The sequence below is a fragment of the Mesoplodon mirus genome, assembly GCF_964341445.2.
Source record: "Mesoplodon mirus genome assembly, chromosome: 9".
NCBI lineage: Eukaryota > Metazoa > Chordata > Mammalia > Artiodactyla > Ziphiidae > Mesoplodon > Mesoplodon mirus.
The window spans coordinates 37,085,175-37,105,088 of record NC_138985.1 but is presented as its reverse complement, the minus strand read 5'-3'; the positions used below and the strand labels follow the sequence as shown (position 1 = coordinate 37,105,088).

General features: G+C 37.8%; 1 protein-coding gene across 2 annotated transcripts in view; it reads left to right on the top strand.

Annotated features, from left to right (window-relative positions):
* The window catches only part of SEMA3D (semaphorin 3D), a 210,103-nt gene that overhangs the window by 92,571 nt on the left and 97,618 nt on the right, over window positions 1-19,914 (top strand). For both annotated transcript variants that reach the window (XM_082632043.1, XM_082632042.1), the window contains one exon: window positions 2,976-3,136. In XM_082632043.1, coding sequence (XP_082488169.1) covers window positions 2,976-3,136 — 161 coding nt within the window. The remainder of the gene's footprint in view (window positions 1-2,975; window positions 3,137-19,914) is intronic.

Sequence of the window (19,914 nt, the reverse complement as noted above, 5' to 3'; positions counted from 1 at the left end):
AGTCAGATTTAATGGAAGATGAGATAATACTTGTTAATAGAACTCATTTGGCCCAAACCAGAGTTTAATATTCAAAGTAACTGTTAATTTGTTGTTGTTGTTGTTTTTTGTGGTATACGGGCCTCTCACTGTTGTGGCCTCTCCCGTTGCGGAGCACAGGCTCTGGACGCGCAGGCTCAGCGGCCATGGCTCACGGGCCCAGCCACTCCACGGCATGTGGGATCCTCCCGGACCGGGGCACGAACCCATGTCCCCTGCATCGGCAGGTGGACTCTCAACCACTGCGCCACCAGGGAAGCCCACAGTTAATGTTTTTTGAACTTTTCCTATTTTCAAGGCATTGTTCTAAGAACTTTATATAAATTACCTCCTTTAATCATCATGAGAATTATGAGTTGGAAAATATGACTTCTTTTTATAGACTTTAAATAGAGTTTAAAAAATACATCATTATTATAATAGCTGATAGCTACATAGCACTTCCTTTGTGCTAGGCACTATTCTAATGCCTGTGTTTACTCATTATTCCTCACACCTACGTGATTTATTACATAGTTTCTATTAATTATTATCCCCACTTTATACATGAGAAAACCAAGGCACAGAGAGTTTAAATTTGTTGTCCTCAATCACACAGCCAGAGGTGCAAAACTAGGATATGATGCAGCTGATCTGGGCCTAAAGCTCACACTCTCGCTTATTAGGCTTAGCCATATTTAATTTTGTAATTAACATTGCAATGTATATTTCAAAATAGTTGATTATAGTCTATGGACACTTGAAATAGTATGGATTTATAACCTAAAACCTACTTTCCTCTATTAGTTGGGTCAAGATATCCTCTTGGAAATCCCTTTACATACTTTCCATTTTGCCCATTTCATTCTTAGTTAAACAAGGGAAAATCCCATGGACGATACAGAATTGCCTGATTGAATAAAGGTTTGTGTGAAATGTTTTCCCTTTTTAAGGCTTTACATCGTATCTGTCTTGTCTGTTCTCTTGGTTCCATTCTTTTCCCTTCTGTTCTACTTTGCGATCAATATGGAATATTTACTGAATATCAGCCCTGCAAAAGTAGGCTTATTACTACATTTGAAGATGCTAAAATATATTATCCCATTGTGTCTCTGGTCTGAAAAACGATTAATGTTTTATTTAACTTTAGTAGAAAAATAATTCGTGTAGAGTTAAGACTTCGATCCAGGGTCCACAAAGCATGATTCATAAATATTAATAAGACATTTATGTTTGGTAAAGCCACACTCACTTGAGAATTCAAATAGTATCGTGTCTTCTTCAGCATATGACCTTTTAGTTTGTGAAAACTAAGACAAAAAATCTATCTCAGTGACTAAAAGAAGTAACATTTAACCATTGTAAATTAGAAAAGTAGAGTGACAGGAATTCTCAAAAACATGAAATAGTAATAAAGCCCACAGTTGATGGATGGAATATATAGGCTTTAAATTTAAGGGACTCAAATATCCATTTTACAGAGATTGAAAACTGCCATTACACATTTTGGAAGCATCTTGATGCCTATTTCTAAGACATCATCTCTTTTTACTTTTCTCATCAATTGATAATGAATTGCTTGAACGTAATGATTTAGTTTTAAAGTCCAGTAACATATAATGGACTTTAATAAAAGTGATGAGTGATATTATTATCTTATTGGTATTTAATAGTCTAGGGTTGTAGAAAATTAGAGGGTATGTTTTGTACTTGGGGTGAAACATATTGAAAAGATTTGGGCTCCTGTAAACTCAGACCTAAATTTATTTATTTATTTTGTTTGGTTTTTTTTGTTTGTTTGTTTGTTTTGGCCATGCCACATGGCTTGTGGGATCTTAGTTCCTTGACCAGAGATTGAACCTGGGCCCTCAGCAGTGAGAGCACGGAGTCCTAACCACTAACCCTCAGACCTAAATTTAAATAGGAATCTGTTCATATCACAATTATAACTGAAACAAAGAATTAGGCCTGGTAACAAACCAAAGATAAATGGAGACTGGGACTGAGGCTTATTTTATCAGCTTTGCCACCATAGTTTTGTGACTTTAGGGCATGTGGCTTCATCTTGATGGAATTAAACACCTCCATTTATAACATCATGAATTTGCATTAATTGATTTTTAAGGTACCTTCTTGCTTTATAATTCTGATTCTATCACTGGTTCAGGATCACATCTCCTTCAGAATCCATGGCTTCTTTGTTTACATCTTGCTGTATATGTGAAATAGGCACTGTGTAATCTTCCAGACATGGGGTCAATCTGAACACTATCAAAAGTAGAAGGGAAAAAAAAATGCCTGAGATTTATCACACACTTAGTTTGCTGCTTACTTTGCATACATTGATAATTTGATCACTTTGCAAATCTTACTGTAGGTAGGTAGATGCTTTAATTTATAACTTAAGAAGGCAGGGACTTCCCTGGTGGCACAGTGGTTAAGACTCTGCTTGCCAATACAGGGGACACAGGTTCAAGCCCTGGTCCAGGAAGATCCCACATTCCGTGGAGCAACTAAGCCCATGCACCACAGCTACCTGGACACCACAATGAAGAGTAGCCCCCGCTCACCTGCCACAACTAGAGAAAGCCCATGTGCAGCAATGAAGACCCAATGCACCCAAAAATAGATATAGATTTACTTTAAAAAAAGGTATTTTGAAAAAAGGTAAACAGCGTTGTGAGAAATTTTGCATTTATGCTTTTGTATTAACATGTTTTATATTCATTTTTGATAATATAAACATTATGTCAATAAAATACAAATATAATAAGTTGAATCTCTTGCTAAATGAGTATGTGCTAAAAACTGTATATTGTTTTCATATACCGAAATTGGAGCTTTCATGCTGTGTGTATGCATTTACAAAGTGGAACAGTGTGTGTATGGAGGCAAATAAAGATTTTGCTTATTCAGAATTTTTTATTTCTTTTTATCCTTCTTTTACTTCCCCGTAGACTTGCTGCTTTCAAATAGCTGTATTCCCTTTTTGGGCTCATCAGAAGGACTGGATTTCCAAACCACTTTGTTAGATGAGGAGAGGGGCAGGCTGCTGCTGGGAGCCAAGGACCACATCTTCCTGCTCAGTCTGGTTGACTTAAACAAAAATTTTAAGAAGGTCAGTTTATTTCTATATAGTTGACTGGATGCATTTATTTTCATCTATGCCCTTTTCCTTTTGTTTTAAATGATTCAGTGTCAAATGCAGTAGGTCATTTACATGTCAAAAAAGAACATGTTAACAGGGCTTATTGCCTCTGATGCCTGTTTTTGGATTTTTATGGATTTAAGTACAAGAGTGAGTGTAATACTAAAACCTTTGAAAATCTGAATGAAAGGCATAAAAAGTTAGTAAATGGATAATACTTTACATAACAGAAATGCAAAGTTTTGGATTTAAAAGCTGGAAAATGAGTTATTCATGAAATATTAACATTTATATCTATAGCAATTATTGTAAAATTAAATTTTTATTAATTTTTAGTGAATAAGCATACTTAATGATAGTGTGACTCTGGTAGCATTTTAGCACCACACTGGTTTCTCCACACTCTCCTTTTATATCTGAGCAAGTTTCTTCTATGGCCCAGTCACATTCAGATAGTGAAGATGAATAATGCCTCACTTGTGGGCTCATTAAGAACAATCTTAGCACTTAAAAGAAATATATACTAGTTATTCAAAACCCAAAAAGCAATTGCTGTTGTGTCCTACATTTTCAACTAGCACTGTGATACCCAAAGAAAAGACTGTCACACTGTTTTATCAATTATTGTTAGCCAGTAATTTAGTAAATATCAATATGTATGCAAACAAAAATGGATACCAAGACTAGAAGAGTTGAATGACTGATGAGAGGACATAATATATGACCTATTCTGCATCTATGAGGTATCTTTGATCGTTTTTTCTTTCTCTTCTTTGGCAGAAGAAATACTACTGCAAAAGAAATACTAGGAGCCATTTCAAGCTTTCAGGTCAATTAGTTCCCAACAGTGAGTTAATAGAGATTTCTTCCCATTCAGTTATTTGTAGGTCATTCTTGGACTTTGAAGCTTCATATGGCTTTCACCTACAATGACCACTTTAACTTAACCCTCTAATTTTGAGTTATTAAAATAACTAAATATCAGTTGTTCAGTTATTTGAATATTATCAGCACTCAGGGCTTCAGTCTACATAAGCAAAATATTTGTCACCATATGTGTTACTATCACTTAATGAACACATGCATTAGAAACAATGTTTTTGCTCTTCTAATCATTTAATTTTTAAGTAGTACTTCCACACATTTTTGAGGTCCACCAAAGGAAAAGGAATACTGTTTCATGAATGCTCAGGTATGATAAAGAAATAATCTTTGAATGCAAATGTATAGGCATGCATTCCATGTAATCTTTGTTTCTAGAAGAAGAAGAATGTGGACTAAGATATTCCCAGTAGTTGTTCTTGACTTATTGTGTTATTCCAAACACACAAACTCAAAAACTTATCTTATTTTTTTTGGAATTAATATTATTCTGCAGCCTAGATATTGTTTACAGTAAGGTGCAATAAACAGCTGATTATGTGCTAGAATTTGAAAAACTTGTCGTTTCATTCTGCCATTATAGCTCCATTCCATTTATTCTTTTTTTTTTAACATCTTTATTGGAGTATAATTGCTTTACAATGGTGTGTTAGTTTCTGCTTTATAACAAAGTGAATCAGTTATACATATACATATGTTCCCATATCTCTTCCCTCTTGCGTCTCCCTCCCTCCCACCCTCCCTATCCCACCACTCTAGGTGGTCACAAAGCACCCAGCTGATTTCCCTGTGCTAGGCGGCTGCTTCCCACTTGCTATCTGTTTTATGTTTGGTAGTGTATATATGTCCATGCCTCTCTCTCACTTTGTCCCAGCTTACCCTTCCCCTTCCCCTTCCCCATATCCTCAAGTCCATTCTCTAGTAGGTCTGTGTCTTTATTCCTGTCTTACTCCTAGGTTCTTCATGACATTTTTTTTCCTTAAATTCCATATATATGTGTTAGCATATGGTATTTGTCTTTCTCTTTCTGATTTACTTCACTCTGAATGACAGACTCTAGTTCTATCCACCTCATTACAAATAGCTCAATTTCGTTTCTTTTTATGGCTGAGTAATATTCCATTGTATATATGTGCCACATCTTTATCCATTCATCCGATGATGGATACTTAGGTTGTTTCCATCTCCGGGCTATTGAAAATAGAGCTGCAATGAATATTTTGGTACATGACTCTTTTTGAATTATGGTTTTCTCAGGGTATATGCCCAGTAGTGGGATTGCTGGGTCATATGGTAGCTCTATTTGTAGTTTTTTAAGGAACCTCCATACTGTTCTCCATAGTGGCTGTACCAATTCACATTCCCACCAGCAGTGCAAGAGTGTTCCCTTTTTTCCACACCCTCTCCAGCATTTATTGTTTCTAGATTTTTTGATGATGGCCATTCTGACTGGTGTGAGATGATATCTCATTGTAGTTTTGATTTGCATTTATCTAATGATTAATAATGTTGAGCATTCTTTCAAGAGTTTGTTGGCAATCTGTATATCTTCTTTGGAGAAAAGTCTATTTAGATCTTCTGCCCATTTTTGGATTGGGTTGTTTGTTTTTTTGATATTGAGCTGCATGAGCTGCTTGTAATTTTTGGAGATTAATCCTTTGTCAGTTGCTTCGTTTGCAAATATTTTCTCCCATTCTGAGGGTTGTCTTTTGTTCTTGTTTATGGTTTCCTTTGCTGTGCAAAAGCTTTTAAGTTTCATTAGGTCCCATTTGTTTATATTTGATTTTATTTCCATTTCTCTAGGAGGTGGGTCAAAAAGGATCTTGCTGTGATTTATGTCATAGAGTGTTCTGCCTATGTCTTCCTCTAAGAGTTTGATAGTGTCTGGCCTTATATTTAGGTCTTTAATGCATTTTGAGCTTATTTTTGTGTATGGTGTTAGGGAGTGTTCTAATTTCAATCTTTTACATGTAGCTGTCCAGTTTTCCCAGCACCACTTATTGAAGAGTCTGTCTTTTCTCCACTGTATATTCTTGCCTCCTTTATCAAAGATAAGGTGACCATATGTGCATGGGTTTATCTCTGGGCTTTCTATCCTGTTCCATTGTTCTATATTTCTGTTTTTGTGCCAGTACCATACTGCCTTGATTACTGTAGCATTGTTGTATAGTCTGAAGTCAGGGAGCCTGATTCCTCCAGCTCCGTTTTTCTTTCTCAAGATTGCTTTGGCTATTCAGGGTCTTTTGTGTTTCCATACAAATTGTGAAATTTTTTGTTCTAGTTCTGTGAAAAAATGCCATTGGTAGTTTGATAGGGATTGCATTGAATCTGTAGATTGCTTTGTGTAGTAGAGTCATTTTCACAATATTAATTCTTCCAATCCAAGAACATGGTATACCTCTCCATCTCTTTGTATCATCTTTAATTTCTTTCATCATTGTCTTATAATTTTCTGCATACAGGGGTTTTGTCTCCTTCAGTAGGTTTATTCCTAGATATTTTATTCTTTTTGTTGCAATAGTAAATGGGAGTGTTTTCTTAATTTCACTTTCAGATTTTTCATCATTAGTGTATAGGAATGCCAGAGATTTCTGTGCATTAATTTTGTATTCTGCTACTTTACCAAATTCATTGATTAGCTCTAGTATTTTTCTGGTAGCATCTTTAGCATTCTCTATGCATAGTATCATGTCATCTGCAAATAGTGACAGCTTTACTTCTTCTTTTCTGATTTGCATTCCTTTTATTTCTGATTCTTCTCTGATTGCTGTGGCTAAAACTTCCAAAACTATGTTGAATAATAGTGGTGAGAGTAGACAACCTTGTCTTGTTCCTGATCTTAGTGGAAAGGGTTTCAGTTTTTCACCATTGAGGACCATGTTGGGTGTGGGTTTTTCTCCTTCAGTTTGTTAATATGGTGTATCACATTGATTGATTTGCATATACTGAAGAATCCTTGCATTCCTGGGATAAAACCCACTTGATCATGGTGTATGATCCTTTTAATGTGCTGTTGGATTCAGTTTGCTAGTATTTTGTTGAGGATTTTTTAATCTATGTTCATCAGTGATATTGGCCTGTAGTTTCCTTTCTTTCTGACATCTTTGTCTAGTTTTGGTATCAGGGTGATGGTGGCCTCGTAGAATGAGTTTGGGAGTGTTCCTCCCTCTGCTATATTTTGGAAGAGTTTGAGAAGGATAGGTGTTAGCTCTTCTCTAAATGTTTGACAGAATTCGCCTGTGAAGCCATCTGGTCCTAGGCTTTTGTTTGTTGGAAGATTTTTAATCACAGTTTCAGTTTCAGTGCTTTGATTGGTCTGTTCATATTTTCTATTTCTTCTTGATTCAGTCTCGGAAGGTTGTGCATTTCTAAGAATTTGTCCATTTCTTCCAGGTTGTCCATTTTATTGGCATAGAGTTGCTTGTAGTAATCTCTCATGATCTTTTGTATTTCTGCAGTGTCAGTTGTTACTTCTCCTGTTTCATTTCTAATTCTATTCATTTGAGTCTTCTCCCTTTTTTTCTTGATGAGTCTGGCTAATGGTTTATCAATTTTGTTTATCTCCTGAAAGAGCCAGCTTTTAGTTTGATTGATCTTTGCTATCATTTCCTTCATTTCTTTTTCATTTGTTTCTGATCTGATCTTTATGATTTCTTTCCTTCTGCTAACTTTGGGCGGTTTTTGTTCTTGTTTTTCTAATTTCTGTAGGTGTAAGGTTAGGTTGTTTATTTGAGATGGTTCTTGTTTTTTAAGGTAGGATTGTATTCCTATAAACGTCTGTCTTAGAACTGCTTTTGCTGCATCCCATAGGTTGTGGGTCGTCATGTTTTCATTGTCATTTGCTTCTAGGTATTTTTTGATTTCCTCTTTTATTTCTTCAGTGATCTCTTGGTTATTAAGTAGTGTATTGTTTAGCCTCCATGTGTTTGTATTTTTTATTTATTTATTTTTTTTTTGCTGTACGCGGGCCTCTCACTGTTGTGGCCTCTCCCGTTGCGGAGCAAGGCTCCGGACGCACAGGCTCAGCGGCCATGGCTCACGAGCCCAGCCGCTCCGCGGCATATGGGATCCTCCCAGACCGGGGCACGAACCCGTATCCCCTGCATCGGCAGGCGGACTCTCAACCACTGCGCCACCAGGGAGGCCCCATGTGTTTGTATTTTTTACAGATCTTTTCTTGTAATTGATATCTAGTCTCATAGTGTTGTGGTTGGAAAAGATACTTGATACAATTTCAATTTTCTTAAATTTACCAAGGCTTGATTTGTGACCCAAGATATGATCTATCCTGGAGAATGTTCCATGAGCACTTGAGAAGAATGTGTATTCTGTTGTTTTTGGATGGAATGTCCTATAAATATCAATTAAGTCCATCTTGTTTAATGTATCATTTAAAGCTTGTGTTTCCTTATTTATTTTCATTTTGGATGATCTGTCCATTGGTGAAAGTGTGGTGTAAAGTACCCTAATATGATTGTGTTACTGTCAATTTCTCCTTTTATGGCCGTTAGTATTTGCCTTATATATTGAGGTGCTCATTGTTGGGTGCATAATTATTCATAATTGTTATATCTTCTTCTTGGATCGATCCCTTGATCATTATGTAATGTCCTTCTTTGTCTCTTGTCTTCTTTATTTTAAAGTCTATTTTGTCTGGTATGAGAATTGCTACTCCATCTTTCTTTTGATTTCCATTTGCATGGAATATCTTTTTCCATCCCCTCACTTTCAATCTGTATGTGTACCTAGGTCTGAAGTGGGTCTCTTGTAGAAAGCATATATACAGGTCTTGTTTTTGTATCCATTCAGCCAGTCTATGTCTTTTGGTGGGAGCATTTAATCTATTTACATTTAAGGTAATTATCATTATGTATGCTCCTATTCCCATTTTCTTAATTGTTTTGGGTTTGTTATTGTAGGTCTTTTCTTTCTCTTGTGTTTCCTGCCTAGAGAAGTTCCTTTAGCATTTGTTGTAAAGCTGGTTTGGTGGTGCTGAATTCTCTTAGGTTTTGCTTGTCTGTAAAGGTTTTAATTTCTCCATCAAATCTTAATGAGGGCTTCCCTGGTGGCTCAGTGGTTGAGAGTCCGCCTGCCAATGCAGGGGACACGGGTTCGTGCCCCGGTCTGGGAAGATCCCACATGCCGTGGAGCGGCTGGGCACGCGTTGGCTGGGCCCGAGTTGTTGAGCCTGCGCATACGGAGCCTGTGCTCAGCAACGGGAGAGCCCACAACAGTGAGAGGCCCGTGTATCACACACACAAAAAAAAATCTGAATGAGATCCTTGCTGGGTAGAGTAATCTTGGTTGTAGGTTTTTCTCCTTCATCACTTTAAATCACTTTAAATATGTCCTTCATCACTTTAAATATGTCCCCCTGGGTTTCAGAGTTTCTGCTGTAAGATCTGCTGTTAACCTTATGGGGATTCCCATGTGTGTTATTTCTTGTTTTTCCCTTGCTGCTTTTAATATGTTTTCTTTGTATTCAATTTTTGACAGTTTGATTAATATGTGTCTTGGTGTGTTTGTCCTTGTATGTATCCTGTATGGGACTCTCTGTGCTTCCTGGCCTTGATTCACTATTTTCTTTCCCATATTAGGGAAGTTTTCAACTATAATCTCTTCAAATATTTTCTCAGCCCCTTTCTTTTTCTCTTCTTCTTCTGGGAGTCCTATAATTCGAATGTTTGTGCATTTAATGTTGTCCCAGAGGCCTCTGAGACTGTCCTCAGTTCTTTTCATTCTTTTTTCTTTATTGTGCTCTGCAGTAGTTATTTCCACTGTTTTAACTTCAAGGTCACTTATCCATTCTTCTGCCTCAGTTATTCTTCCATTGTTTCCTTCTAGAGAATTCTTAATTGCATTTATTGTGTTGTTCATCATTGTTTGTTTGCTCTTTAGTTCTTCTAAGTCCTTGTTAAACGTTTCTTATATTTTCTCTATTTTATTTCCAAGATTTTTGATCATCTTTACTATCATTATTCTGAATTATTTTTCAGGTAGACTGCCTATTTCCTCTTCATTTGTTAGGTCTGGTGGGTTTTTACCTTGCTCCTTCATCTGCTGTGTGTTTCTCTGTCATCTCGTTTTGCTTAACTTACTGTGTTTGGTGTCTCCTTTTGGCAGGCTGCAGGTTCGTAGTTCCCGTTGTTTTTGGTGTCTGTCCCCAGTGGCTAAGGTTGGTTCAGCGGGTTGTGTAGGCTTCGTGGTGGAGGGGACTAGTGCCTGTGTTCTGGTGGATGAGGCTGGATCTTGTCTTTCTGCTGGACAGGTCCACATCTGGTGGTGTGTTTTGGGGTGTCTGTGGCCTTATTATGATTTTAGGCAGCCTCTCTGCTAATGGGTGGGGCTGTGTTCCTGTCTTGCTAGTTGTTTGGCATAGGGTGTCCAGCACGGTAGCTTGCTGGTCGTTGAGTGAAGCTGTGTCTTGGCGTTGAGATGGAGATATCTGGGAGATTTTCACCGTTTGGTATTACGTGGAGCTGGGGGGTCTCTTGTGGACCAGTGTCCTGAAGTTGGCTCTCACACCTCAGAGGCAAGGCACTGGCTCCTGGCTGGAGTACCAAGAGCCTTTCAACCACACGGTTCAGAATAAAAGGGGAAAAAAATAGAAAGAAAGAAAGAAAGAGGATAAAGTAAAATAAAGTAAAGTTATTAAAATAAAAAATTATTATTTAGAAAAAAAAATTTTTAAGTCAAAAAACAAAAAACAAAAAAAAAAAGGGACAGAACCCTAGGACAAATGGTAAAAGCAAAGCTATACAGACAAAATCACACACAGAAGCGTACATATACACACTCACAAAAAGAGAGAAAGGGTACAAAAAATTATATATATATAATAAAAGTCCACCTCCTCAATTTGGGTTGATTCACTGTCTCTTCAGGTATTCCACAGATGCAGGGTACATCAGGTTTATTGTGGAGATTTAATCCACTGCTTCTGAGGCTGCTGGGAGAGATTTCCCTTTCTCTTCTTTATTCTCACAGCTCCCAGGGCTCAGCTTTGGATTTGGCTCCGCCTCTGCCTGTAGGTCGCTGGAGGGCGTCTGTTCTTCGCTCAGACAGGACGGGGTTAAAGGAGCCGCTGATTCGGGGACTCTTGCTCACTCAGGCCGGGGGGGAGGGAGGGGCATGGAGTGCGGGGCGAGCCTGCGGCGGCAGAGGCCGGCATGACATTGCACCAGCCCGAGGCGCGCTGTGCGTTCTCCCAGGGAAGTTGTCCCTGGATCACGGGACCCTGGCAGTGGCGGGCTGCACAGGCTCCCGGGAGGGGAGGTGTGGAGAGTGACCTGTGCTCACACACAGGCTTCTTGGTGGCGGCAGCCACAGCCTTAGCGTCTCATGCCCGTCTCTGGGGTCCGCGCTGTTAGCCTTGGCTCGCGCCCGTCTCTGGAGCTCCTTTAAGCAGCGCTCTTAATCCCCTCTCCTTGCGCACCGGGCAACAAAGAGGCAAGAAAAAATCTGTTGCCTCTTCGGCAGCTCCAGACTTTTCCCCGGACTCCCTCCCAGCTAGCCGTGGTGCACTGACCCCCTGCACGCTGTGTTCACGCCGCCTACCCCAGTCCTCTCCCTGGGATCCGACCGAAGCCCGAGCCTCAGCTCCCAGCCCCGCCTACCCCAGCCGGGTGAGCAGACAAGCCTCTCGGGCTGCTGAGTGCTGGTCGGCACCGATCCTCTACGGGAATCTCTCCACTTTGCCCTCTGCACCCCTGTTGCTGCGCTCTCCTCCGCGGCTCCGAAGCTTCCCCCCGTCCGCCACCCGCAGTCTCTGCCCGCGAAGGGGCTTCCTAGTGTGTGGACAGCTTTCCTCCTTCACAGCCCCCTCCCACTGGTGCAGGTCCCGTCCCTGTTCTTTTGTCTCTGTTTTTCCTTTTTTCTTTTGCGCTACCCAGGTACGTGGGGAGTTTCTTGCCGTTTGGGAGGTCTGAGGTCTTCTGCCAGTGTTCAGTAGGTGTTCCGTAGGAGCTGTCCCACATGTAGATGTATTTTTGATGTATCTGTGGGGAGGAAGGTGACCTCTATGTCTTACTCTTCCGCCATCTTGAAGCTCCTTCCCTTTTATTCTTAAGGGTGTATTTTTTCCTTAGGAATTTTTTTTTAAGTACTCATATTCCTAGTAGAGCCTCTAGATGGTATCAACTAATATCTTAATCATCAGTAAATATCTTAGTAGGGGATGACTCTTTTTATGAAAGAGGCCAAAGAAAATCCTATTCAACTTTTTAGTTTTGCTTTAAAAGACACTACATAGCTAACAAAGCATTTTTCCAAATATGCCTCAGTCTTAGAAAATAGCAAAAATCAATTCATACTTTTAAGGGAATTTATTCTTGTGCTGTTCTCTGCCTTCAGGGATTGGAAGAAAAAGTCCATTTATCTGAACTGAGTGTATTAGATCATTGCTTAAAATAAATTCTGATAGCTAACTTCCTTCTGTGGCTATTTTAAGCAAATCTCTCTTTGGCCATATTCCATGATTGAAATGTGCTAATATTTAATAAAATAAATGTTTGTGAAATATTGGTTTCCCATATGATGTTATTGAAATAGATGGTCATTTGAACACATTATAAAATTAGGGTCTGTACTAGAGATTTTCTGCCTAACTGATTTTTCTTTATCTTTGTAAAATGAACCATTCATAAAGGGATTATGCAAGTAAAGGTAAGAATTTATGTTTATGTAGGTATCCACCTTTAAAATTGATATAAATCACACCAGTGCTAAAAGGTACTTACTCCACAGTAGCAAGTAAGTGTCAAGATGTAGTCGTTTAGCAGTGTTTAGACCTACGTGGTTTGCGTTGGCTCAGTGCCCCTCCGCAAAAATCCAGACTCCTCTGTGGAAGAAACCACACATGTTGGGACTCTGGGGCTGAAGGATGTCCGTTGTATTCTTTAGAGTTAAAGCAATCTACAACACATAATTGAGTTATGAGTGACTGGTTAGGAATTTTTTCCTCTGGGAAATTAAAAAATTCTGTAGAGAGTATTTGAAGTATCAAAATTTAGGATGTATGTTTATTTGAAATGCCTATTGAAAAATAGCCATTGTCATTTCATATTTGTCACAAGCCTTTAGAGTGGAATCACCAGAAGTAATAGCAAAATCGTTTACAAAAGTATTTTCATAATAAATATTTAATAATATCCTTGTTATTATCTTTACTCTGTTCAGACTAGATCTTGAGTCCTCTGAATGAATGGGGCAGGTATATGATCAATAAACTTTGATGAGTAAATGGCTGTCGAGGGAGAAAGTCAAAATTAGACCTTTCAGGGCATTTCTTCCATCTAGAAAGTAAAAATTAAGTAGACTGAATTTTTTTTTAACTCTCTGACATTTTGATAAGAGAGATAAGATTCTTATCTTTTTTAAAAACATATTTCTACAGGAACTTAATAGACCTAAGGGCAAGTATAAGCATCACCAGGGATGTGATGCCTCAGTATTTAAAAAGGATTTTTCTAGAGTTGCTCCCTAAGGCCTCTCTTTAGTTCAGGTACCCTGTGGATTCCTCTCTGGGACAGGTTTGGGACAGATAATGCACATTGATTCAACATTCCGTTCCCGCAACACTAGATCAAAATGGAGTAATCAGATGCAGACATAAGTGATCCCATTTCAAGGACAAAGATCTGGAACTGTATTTAACCACTCCCAACAGTTTTGTTGTAGGTTGAGTTCCCCCAGAGGCCAACTATGATATGAAGATAAGCTTATAGTAGTTTATTTGTAAGGGAGTGTTCTTGGGATCAGCGCTTGTGAGGGCATCACTAAGGAAGTAGCATTAGACAAGGGGAGAACCAAGCTGTGACGCAGTCCCAACAAAAGTCTCAGCCGATAGGCCACACTGAGAAGGTGGCAAGCCCTTCAATATTTTTCTCTAGTATAAGCGATAATACCATTATTCATCTGGGTTTATCTTGTGAAGGAGAATCTCCTTTTTCTTCCCATCTCATCCATTAACCATGACCATCGTATTATCTCTTAAAAAACAAAAATCTGATCATATTTCTTGCCTGTTTACACGCTTCTGGGAGTTCTTGATTTCCAAGGAACTTGAATAAACTTCAAGGCCCTTCCCACCCATTTCTGCTCTGTTTCCAGTCTATTGACTTCTAAGTCCCTTCCCACCCATTTCTGCTCTGTTTCCAGTCTCATTTTTATCCACTCTTCCTCGTTCCCTCACTAGTACTTTACTTTCTGCTTTCCTCTTTCTCTCTTTCTTTTACTCTAACTGCCATGTTACAAAATGAATAACTTTCAGGTTTTGTGCTTTTGCTACAACGTTGTGAAATTGACATTCACTTTCTTGCTCATCTCACTCTTTGTTTTTGAAGGTACTGACCTAATAATACTGCTCTTTTTTTTTTTTTTTTTTTTTTTGCGGTACGCGGGCCTCTCACTGTTGTGGCCTCTCCCGTTGCGGAGCACAGGCTCCGGACGCGCAGGCTCAGTGGCCATGGCTCACAGGCCCAGCGGCTCCACAGCATGTGGGATCTTCCCGGACCGGGGCGCGAACCCGTGTCCCCTGCATCGGCAGGTGGACTCTCAACCACTGCGCCACCAGGGAAGCCCAATACTGCCTCTTGCTCCCCAAGACTTCCTTATCCTCAGGAGACATAACTCTTCTTTGTGTTTACTAGAGCATTTTATATATTTATACCAGTGTCAGATGTCCTATCTGATAGAACTATTATTATCCATTTGTGTAAATATATGACCTTCTTAATTATATACTCCATGAATAAGGGAACTATTTTTTCTGCACTTCTGATTCTCCTTTAGTACATAGTACAGTGTCTTACACATAAAAGATACTAAATAATGTTCATTTTGTTTTTTGAGTTGGTAATTTTGTTATCTTTTCCTCTCTTGAGTGTGAGACCAATATACTACTCTTTAATCAATTAGTGTGCTGTCAGCTTAAAAGACATCTTACTTGGGCTGGTAAAAAATACGGAAATTTGTTATATTATAGAATAAGAATAATGTACAGAGTTTGAGTGGCTATGTAAATGGTAATATCATCTACTTAACAATGTTGTAAATGATCCAGTTCTTTCTGTCTCTTCTGTCTGCCATTGTTGGTGTTGGCATTATCCTTAGGTTGGTAACAAAGTGGCTATAACAGTTTCATGGGTCACATCCAGACAAGGAAATGTAAAGGAATAAAAAGACCGTTACTCATCCTTAGGAGCAAGGAAGCCTTTTAAAGAACTCTCCCTCACACCTCATTGGCCAGAAACATGTCAATTCCAATTCTTATACTTACTTGAAAAAGTGGTGGGGAAACTATGATTTGCTTATATCAATCAACTGCTTTAGGTGGAAGAAGTGTTCAGGAATCAATCACGTTGATCACTACACTTAAAGAGAGGGAGTAGAAAACAAGTTTTCTGAAAAAAAATAATTTGCTTAGGGGACTTTTTTTTCTAATTAATGTAGATTTCCTGAGGCAATCATAAAAGTTTTCTCAGACAATCAAAAAGAAGAGTGTATATTTTCTCTTCACAGAAAATTATAAAGATTAGCTAGTTCTACAAGGAAATTATCTGGAAGGATTTATTTTTCTTTCAGGAGATATCTTGGAAAGTATTCATTGCAAGTAAAAATCCTTGAAATAATTTTTCTCCACACTGCATTGTGAAGATTGAAAAATCTGCTAACATGTACAAATATTTCTCTTGCTTATGTAAGAGTTCATTTGCCTCTATAAAACTTCTCTATGATTCTTTATTTAATCTAAGCTTTGTAAAATCTAATCTGCTACAGATTTCTTCACATTTGCTGATACTCTGTCAGTTTTCTCCCTTCAGTATTAACTGTTGTTGAGGGTGACATCGTCAGGAGGGAATACATTACAACTTAATTCAGAGAATTAAAGACTACATCATTATTCTGTAGTACTAGTATTTAGCATTATCCACTAAATATTTAATGTACAGAGAACATATTTTTAAAAAATCAAATAACTAAATATGACTTAAGCATCGTTGAAAGTATTTTCTAGAAGAATTATGTCTAAAATAATGCTGCTCTGAATGATTTCATTTTGTCAGTCTCTGGGATTGAAACTTATTGTATGTGTTTGTAGAAGTAAGACTTGGAATAGTTTTTAGTAACTGAAATTTGAATAATTTTCTTTATTTTGTCCTACTTTAGTCAGGGTTTTTTGTTTGTTTATTTTTTTCATAGAAAAATTTGAGTATCTACTCTTGGTGCTAAGAACGTCTAACAGAATATAAAACTCAGGTCTTGTCATTGCTCACGCCCTACTTAGGAAGAAAAGACATAACACAGTTAAAATAAGACAAGTCAGAAATTTTTTAAATGTCCAAAATAATGGGACAAATCACATAGTAGGAATTCAGGGAGGGGGATAAAAGATCACATGTTGTACACGGGATTTGAATTAGTCCAAAATGGATGAGTAAATGTAAATTACTGTTAACAATTTAATTAACTAGTTTGTATTTGGATTTGGACCACAAGGTTTATTATTTCCTTGTCCAGCTAGGATGGGGGAAAACATGTAGAAGAGAGTCATTTCTCCCCTCCATGTGTAAATTTCTCATAGTTTAAGTTAAAGAAACTAGGTTTCCCTGCCCTTAACCTACCCCACCTCTAGAGTCAGAGAAATTTTAGTAGTCCTTGAAAAATGTGGTCAACTGTAGACATTTATATCCATTTATCATTAATTTATAAGTGATGCATGAGAAACCTGTTCAGTGTAGACATCATAATAATGAAAGTGTTTGACACTTGTACAATATGGTTTAAGGACCTATGGTTTCTAAACAAATTATCCTAAACTACATGGCATCTGTCACTGACTACAAGTGAACATTCTCCACCTCAGCTGGACTTAAGTAGTCCTAGCAATAACTCATGTAAATCCAGAGCCCTCTGTATGTAAACTTTAGGAGTAATACATGCAAGCTGAAAGTCTCTCCCTCTCTCCTTCTCTCCCTTTTTTTTTAGTGGAGTCCTTCTTGACAGTAAAAAAAAAAAAAAAAAAAAAAAGTCCAATCCTCTCTGGTTATGCTACTTAGTTGGCTTCTTGAGTTAATGAATTGTTGGGATACTTCCATCTGAAAATATTACTTATTTTGGAATCAGTTCAAACCATGCTTAGGTGGAGTGAGCCTCTAAACCAGGATGTAAGCAAACAGGTCACAAAGGGAATGATTTATTAAGCTAAGTACTGCTTTTGTATCTATTAATGAAGCATTTGTTTCTTGGTTTTCTTTCTTTTGTCTTTTGTTTTTCAAGTGGGTTATAGAGGCAGATGAGTAGGCCAGTGAGAAATAAACTTATTCTGAGACTACAGTTGTTATTTATTTTACCTACTAATCCAGCAGCAACTGTTATGTCAACTCATGGGGTATAATAATAAACAACCCTATTTTACCTCCCACAGTGCCTTTCAATCTGCTCTGTGGGACTGGGTCTTCTCCCTGGACCTGTTTGATGACTCCAGCAGACCCCATGGCTTTCAAGGTCACTCTTAGATAGTACAGACAGTTGTTTTCCAGCAATTAAAAGGTCCAGTCTAATGTAACAGAGTGTCCAACCTCAGTTAATATTGTCTACCTGTCCCCATTTGGGCACGCCATGGGAGGGAGGGCAGGTTCCTGAGAAGGGAGATGTTCAGAGGCTTCTTCTCTCCTGACCCTGACTGCGCTCCTCCTCTTCTCTAAGCTGTTACAGTCAGTGTCTGACCCTATGGTGTCGTATCAGAAGAGAAGAGGAGAGGGGTTCAGGAAAATGTCTTTTGCCATTGTCAGAGGGACCTCACTTCTCAACTTTCTGGTCTTGTCAGACGTTTAAAGAAGGGTGACTTTTCTTTCATTGGCCTCTCTGTGAGTTTCTGGAATTTCCTCTTTCTGGAGTTCTTTCCCTTGTAATTTTCTGGATAAGCGTGACTGCATTTCTCCTCTGACTGGTGTGTCCTCATTCTTTATCTGAGACAGGTTGTAGTTCCACCAGGTGTTAACTTCTGAAGTCTTTTCACTCAGCCTTCTTGAACAGGACCTGAGGTGACCTCATGCCATCGCATTTTTGCGTGACCATGTCTCCCATCTGTTCCATAGGAAGCTGTCTTGTGTATTTTCCTGGATACACTCTAGAAATTCAGGTTGATATCTGTATAGCCACTGAGCCTGACCTCTGTGTCCACTGAAACCTGTCAGTCTGTCTCACCCTTTAGACATTTGTCCACAATGTCCCACAAATGGCATGTTCAACAGTAAGTGCTTCTCGAGGTCCCATCGAAACCCCTTCCCTGGCACCTGCTTCTCACCCTGGGGCTTGTAAGATACATGACACAACTGTCTCAGACAAAATATCCTTCTCAAGGGAAAGGAAAAAACTTTGTAAGTTCCAGTGTCCAACTATTGTATAGCTTGAACATAGGTGAAATCATCTAAATGATTCTTGGCCACCTACTTTGAAGATTTTTGCATCCTCAGCTAGCATCTCATTTTAAATTTTTGCTCAGCTAAAATTTCCTTTTTTTAACATCTTGCTCTACTATCTAAGCCATAAAATGAGCTCTCAAAAGAATGTTGCTTTACCTCCAAATATAACAGGCAAGCTCATTGTATATCATTCCTGATGTATACACTCTAGAATCATAGGAGTAACCAAATGGGGAATGTCAGTATCCTTATTAGTATTATTTGCACTTTGGATATTAATAGCCTTATTCAAAACATTTGCTGTTTTACATCTTGTTTCCCATGTTTTTCAATAGTATTTCTGTTGGGTTCTAGCAAAGCTAAGCCATAACTGAGAATCTAATAAACAAGAGTGTAGGACATGCAATGATCCATTTTTAAATAATCTAACAATTAGTCTTCAAATAGTTTACTTTCATTTTGAGACAATACTTAATTATCTTTTTTCTTTTTATTTAATTAAAAATATTTTCTCTTGAAACTGATATGTGTCAAAATTAAATGTTTTACATGAAATGTTCAAAGAATTGCCATGTTAGCTACACAAAGGTGAAGATTATTAACAGGGCCCCAACAAAAACCTATTAGCTAAATTTACAGTGTTGAAGGCAAAAGCAGTATAATACTTAAAATTTTTATGTTTAATGTACTTGATGTTTGTTTTTAAGGTAAATCACTAAATACGTTTCTGGCAGAAAACAAGGAAGTTTTCCTATGGGTTTTAACATGAGAAAACAATGTATCAAAGCAATATAAACTTATAACCTACCTAAAAGAGAACTCCATATTTTTATGGAATAACTTGAGATAATTTCATTTCACCTTGCTAATAAAATTTAGGTCCTCACATTTACAAACTTTAATTCTTTTGTTTATTAACCAAAAACCAATCAGAACTATTTAAAAGGAAACATTGGTAAACTTAAAACACTTAAAAGCTAGAACTCAGACACTCTTAAGAAGATTGACTTTCTTTTTGAGCAGATTGTCACATTTATAAACATGGAATGACTATATTAACGTTTTTTTTCTTCTTCCCAGCAATTGTAATGTAATTTCGTATTATTTTTCTCCTTATTTAACATGAAAATGAGGTATGTAATTATAAAAATTAGTCAGTTTACTTGAAATTCAAAATATTCTCTTATTTTAATCATTGTTATTAGAAAAATCACTAATCGAAATGAGTTTATAATTTTAACTATAATAATTTTCAGTGGCATATTTAAACACCCTTTTTTTGTGTAGCATGAAAAGGACTTTGTTATTTCCCTTTCCTTACGGAAGTCTAAAACAAGAGGGTTTTCATACACGGGGATCCTGTACTTGCTTGCTTTATATTGAGTATAAGCAGAAATGCTTTTATAAATCAGAATGACCTTCTGACTCTAGTTCATTAAC